Raw genomic sequence first — 5213 nt, forward strand, 5'->3', positions numbered from 1 at the left:
TAGATAAAAATGTGGGTATTTTTGCTTGACCCAGTCTCGAATGGGAGCTGCCGTAGAAAATGGGCAGCTCACCATAGAAAACCCGCTCAGTGGGGACTTTACACCATAAGTGGTTATAAAACTCTAATAAGTATGGCTTTGCCAAAGGTGCTAAATGGCAGATCATTTCAGAACAAATATTGTCATCTCCAGGGGCAGATATATTGCTGTTCAACAGAACAAATTCCAGCTATTCCACATTAAATTTTCTATTATAATCTATATCTTCTATTGTTTCAAAATTTATTGTTATTAATTCTATAATATTTTTCTTTGTGCTCATCTAAATTTTTGTCACTACTTATTTTTGCTAAATTTTCTCCTATTACATTACTTATTTCTTTAGGATCAAGTATTCTTTTCCCATCTTTTATTATGGCAATGGCATGTCTAGGTGGTTTAACGTAGGTACTGTAAAAAGTGCTTTTGAGTGTTGGGTGAAAGGAACACACGCTTTTCTTGGAATGATGTATTTAATAAATCCACAATCATTCTTCATTTACATCTTCATAGTAGATCACGTCAAGCGCGTCGTTCACTGTAACACAACAGTGGCACATCAATAATCAATCTAATTTAATTCAATTTTAATCAGAAAAACAATAGGCTATATTATATCACAAGATCATAAATAATTAATTGGTAAACATTTCTACTCACATTGTACTATCCCCACTCAGTTCTTAACACTTTTTAATGAATGACTCGTGCCAACCTCTTGGTCTCGCTGGCATGTGCACTGTCCCAGGTGTCCCTTCAAAAAAATGGGAGACGCGGTGCCGCTCTGGCCCTAAGATCCGAGAGGCAGAGGGGAGCCAAACAGTTGCATTTATATCCACATTTAAACTACAAAGAGCAGCTCCAATAATTCAAAAACAGTTTAATAAATTGCAATGGAACCTAAATCTATTTTCTTCATCATTCATGAAATCGCCAAATTGCAACCAGAAAAATATATCAATACAGTACAAAAAATTACTAACTAAAAACTCAGTCATTTCCATCATAGCAGCCTCCCATTGGCTGAGAAACAACAAAGGGGCATATGGCGGCAAATTCGGCATCACTCAGATACGGCAAACAAAGTGCAATAGAACAAAAACACTCAATTCACGAGAAAGTGCACAAATTTTAATGAATTTTGATATACAACACCTCATATTTTAGTGCAATATCAACCAAGAATCATGCTTTTAAAAATTAAATGAGAGGTGAAGAAGGTACGTGGTCGTGCATGTAAGTCGTTTTCTTTCCTTTTGAGTCCACCAAAGAGCACCGTTATCACTGCGTGTACTCAATTAATTCTTTTAATATCAGTTGGCTCTAGGCGTTTTACACCACCCCCTATTTAGTCTCCACACTAAATACTTCAATAAAACGCACATCACTATCGAGCAGCGCATGGCGTGCACTCAACACTATTACACAATCACTATTCTTCATTTTCCAAGAAGAGACATAGCTTCTGCACTGGTCTCAGGTAGACTCCGTTTTGAGCCTTGACCTCTGCACGCCTCACGTGGCCGTCAGAGCCCAGGATGACGCGCAGGACTCTACCCAGAGGCCAAGTGCCTCGAGGTAACCTTTCATCCAGGCACAGGACGATATCGTTGACCTGAACCTCACGTCGCGTCGTGGTCCACTTTTGGCGGTCCTGAAGGAGTGGCAGGTACTCTCGCGTCCAGCGCTTCCAGAACTGGTCTGAGAGGAGCTGCGCTTGTCGCCACCGACGCTTTGTGTACATGTCCTTCGGGTCGGTCTTCGTGAAGGGTTCAGGTGATCCCTTCAGCGTCAACAACATGTTGGGCATCAAAGCAGCTGGTGAGTCGGGGTCGTCAGTGACCTTGGTCAGCGGACGACTGTTGATCAGCGCTTCTGCTTCACAGAAGAGCGTGGACAGCACGTCATCTGTCATGACTTGTCCAATGCAGGCGGCATTCAAGGCACGTCGGATGGACCGGATCAACCTCTCCCACGCTCCTCCGAAGTGTGAAGCGTGGGGAGGGTTGAAACTCCAGTCGATACCCTTCGTCTGAAGAGCATCAGTGATCTTGTCGGTGTCAAACTTTCGTAGAGCTTCACGAAGTTCTTTCTCAGCGGCCACAATGTTGGTCCCGTTGTCGGACCAGATTCGCTTCACCAGGCCTCTTCTGGCCACGAACCGACGAACGGCATTTATGAAGGAGTCTTGGTCCATGGTGTCGAGGAGCTCTATGTGGACCGTTCGTGATGTCAGACAGGTGAAAATGGCTCCCCAGCGCTTCACCTTCGACCTTCCCTGCTTCGTCAGGAAGGGACCGAAGCAGTCAGCTCCGGTGTAGGAGAAGGGCGGTTCACCTGGAGTGATCCGATCGTCTGGCAGATCAGACATGATCTGCGTCACAGGCCTGCAGCTCAGCTTCTTGCAGGTGACGCAATTGCAGATAACGGATCTCACGACCGCATTTCCGCGGATGATCCAGAACTTCTTTCTCAGCGACGCCATGAGGTGTGTTTGTCTACAATGGCCATGTACTTCGTGGGTCCAGTGCACCAGCAGCTTGACTACTGGAGACTTGGTCAGAAGAACAATCGGATGCTTCTTCTCAGATGAGATCGTGGATGATGTCAAGCGTCCTCCGACCCGAATCAAGCCGTCTCCCAGAAAAGGACGAAGATGAGCCAGCTTGCTAGACTTAATCACCCTCCCTGTCTTGTTCAGAGACTTGAACTCTTTCTCAAAACTGGCGGCTTGAACTGACTTCCATACAGCAAGCTCGGCACTCCGTGAGATCTCTCACAATGAGCTTAGTCTTGGTCTCCTCGGGTCTAGTCTTCAGGCGGCAGAACTTGAGTGCGTAACCGATGACACGAAGAAACTTCATCCATGACGAAAGCGCGAGACGATCATGTCGATGAACGTTTGTTCCGTTGTCGCGATCTCCATCACAGGTAAGTCTCTCTTCACTTCTGGGTCGTCTTTCAGGTCCGCACGTCTGACGTCAGCGGGGAGAGTCGGCCAGTGCTGTTCATCTTTCTTCAAGAAGTCAGGGCCTGAGGACCAGAGGCTTGATTTGACTAGCTGCTCCATCTTAGCGCCGCTGGACGCCAGGTCCGCCGGATTTCGTTCTGTCTCGATGTATCGCCAGCAAGATACGTCTGTCAGCTCTCATATGAGATTCACTCGGTTGCTGACGAATGTCTGGTACCTGGCACTCTCGTTGAAGAGGTACTTCAGTACCGTCGTGCTGTCTGTCCAGAAAAATGAGTCTTCGACGTCAATGTCTAGTTCAGTCTTCATCTTAGAGTCTTGTTGAGCCGCCACAGAAGCCGCCATCAACTCAGCTCGGGGTATGCTCAATCTCTTCAACGGCACTACTCGAGCTCTTCCCATGAGCAGTGTGCATGAACTTCTCCATCCGTCGAAACCACTCGCAGGTATGAGGCGACTCTGTAGCCTGTCTGACTCGCATCAGAGAAGTGGTGAAGCTGGAACGACGCTCCTTCTCCGAATGCTGGTGGAATCAAGCTTCTTCTCAGCTTGAACTCTGGAAGCAAGGTGAACTGCTGCAGCCAAGCTTCCCATTGCAACACTTCGGTGTCGCTCATTTTCTCATCCCATGAAAGCTTGCGTCGGCACATCTCTTGAAGGATTTGCTTCCCCAAGAGTGTGAAGGGTGACACTAGCCCCAGAGGGTCGTAGAGGGACGCCACGACAGATAGCACGCCTCTAAGCGTGTATGGTTTGTCCCGGACGTCACCTCGGAACGTGAAATTGTCATCATTCATGTCCCAGTGGATGCCTAACGCGCGCTCCGTGGGCAACTCGTCCTTACTGAGGTCTAGAACAGCCACAGAATCATCTCTTTCCCCTTCAGGTACAGTTGCCAGGACACGCTTGTTGTTGGCCGTCCACTGGTTCAGGCGGAAGCCTCCGTCTCGGCAGACGTTGATGAGGTCGTTGATCAGTGTGACACATCTTGCTTCATCATGGAACGACTTTAGAAGGTTGTCGACGTAGAAGTTCCTCAGCAAAATGGTCGTTGTCTCGTCGTCGTATAGATGTCCATAGTCTTCGGCTGTCTTTCTTAGGCAAAAATTCACAACGCTTGGGGAGGAACGGGCTCCGAATACGTGCGAAGTCATCCTGTACTCTTCGATCCGTCGGGAGGTGTCCCCTTCAGGCCACCAAAGGTATCGTAGCACGTCTCGGTCGTCAATGGGTACTTTAACTTGGTGGAACATCTCTTGGATGTCCTCTGTCACTGCAAACTGCCCATTCCTGAATCGCAGTAGGACTCCCACGAGATTATTTGTGAGGTCGGGCCCCTGTAGTAGGTGGTCATTTAATGAATGGCCGCCAAACCTTACCTTGAGGTCAAAGACGACCCTCACCTTTGGTTTCGTTGGGTGCTTCACCGCATGGTGAGGCATGTACCATACCCTGCCATCACGTCGTTGTCGAGCCTTGTCTGGAACCCTTTCAGCATAGCCTTTCATGATGTACTTCTGTACTTGCTCGGTGTAGGAAGTACGGTAAGCTTCGTCTGCCTCCAGCTTGCGCTTCAACGTTTGAGCGCGTTTCCGTGCTATGTCATGATTGTCGGGAAGATGAACGTCATCTCGATACGGAAGGCTCGCAACGTAGTGTCCATCTTCTTGTTTGACAGAGTCTGTCATCAGCTCGACGAAGCGTTTGTCTTCAAGCGAGTCTTCGGTCTTTGAGAGAGCCTCCTTCTCCCAAAAGTCTCTGCAGAAGTTCTTCTGAAGAAGTTCTGTCACGTCATCTTGAGGTTGGATACTGTAGACTGAGAGAACATCGTTCTTGCCTCCCGTTGGCCCGAAAGTAACCCAACCTAACTTCGTAAGATACGCCGATGGCTCGTTGATCTTACCATGGCGTTGATCCAATATGATCCTGTTCAGGGTCGTGTTCAGTCCGATGATCACTTCGACTTCTTGCTCCGCTTCCGGCAGTGTGGAGCTCGACTTCTCGGCGGTGAGGCCACTGACCTAACCACTCGGTCGGCATAAGGTGATCCGTCGAGACGTTTATCCTGTCGGTTACGAAGGCTTCACTTATGTGATCACTTTCTGATCCGTCGATATTGCCAATGTCAAGTGAGACGACCTCTCTGCACGTGAAGGTTACTGCCTCCGTGATCATCTTCTGATTACAGGATCTGCCTTGTAAA

The 5213-nt window shown here is 48.0% G+C and overlaps 2 protein-coding genes across 2 annotated transcripts; both read right to left on the reverse strand.

Annotated features, from left to right (window-relative positions):
• Positions 1–1471: 1471 nt before the first annotated feature.
• LOC136839314 (uncharacterized) lies at positions 1472–2236 on the reverse strand. Its single transcript, XM_067105191.1, has one exon. The coding sequence runs from the start codon at positions 2234–2236 to the stop codon at positions 1472–1474; it is 765 nt and encodes a 254-aa protein (XP_066961292.1).
• A 1157-nt stretch (positions 2237–3393) lies between these two features.
• On the reverse strand, positions 3394–4698 carry LOC136839320 (uncharacterized). The gene has a single exon (XM_067105204.1). The coding sequence runs from the start codon at positions 4696–4698 to the stop codon at positions 3394–3396; it is 1305 nt and encodes a 434-aa protein (XP_066961305.1).
• Positions 4699–5213: the final 515 nt, after the last annotated feature.

The sequence above is a fragment of the Macrobrachium rosenbergii genome, chromosome 1 (genome assembly GCF_040412425.1).
Source record: "Macrobrachium rosenbergii isolate ZJJX-2024 chromosome 1, ASM4041242v1, whole genome shotgun sequence".
Lineage (NCBI taxonomy): Eukaryota > Metazoa > Arthropoda > Malacostraca > Decapoda > Palaemonidae > Macrobrachium > Macrobrachium rosenbergii.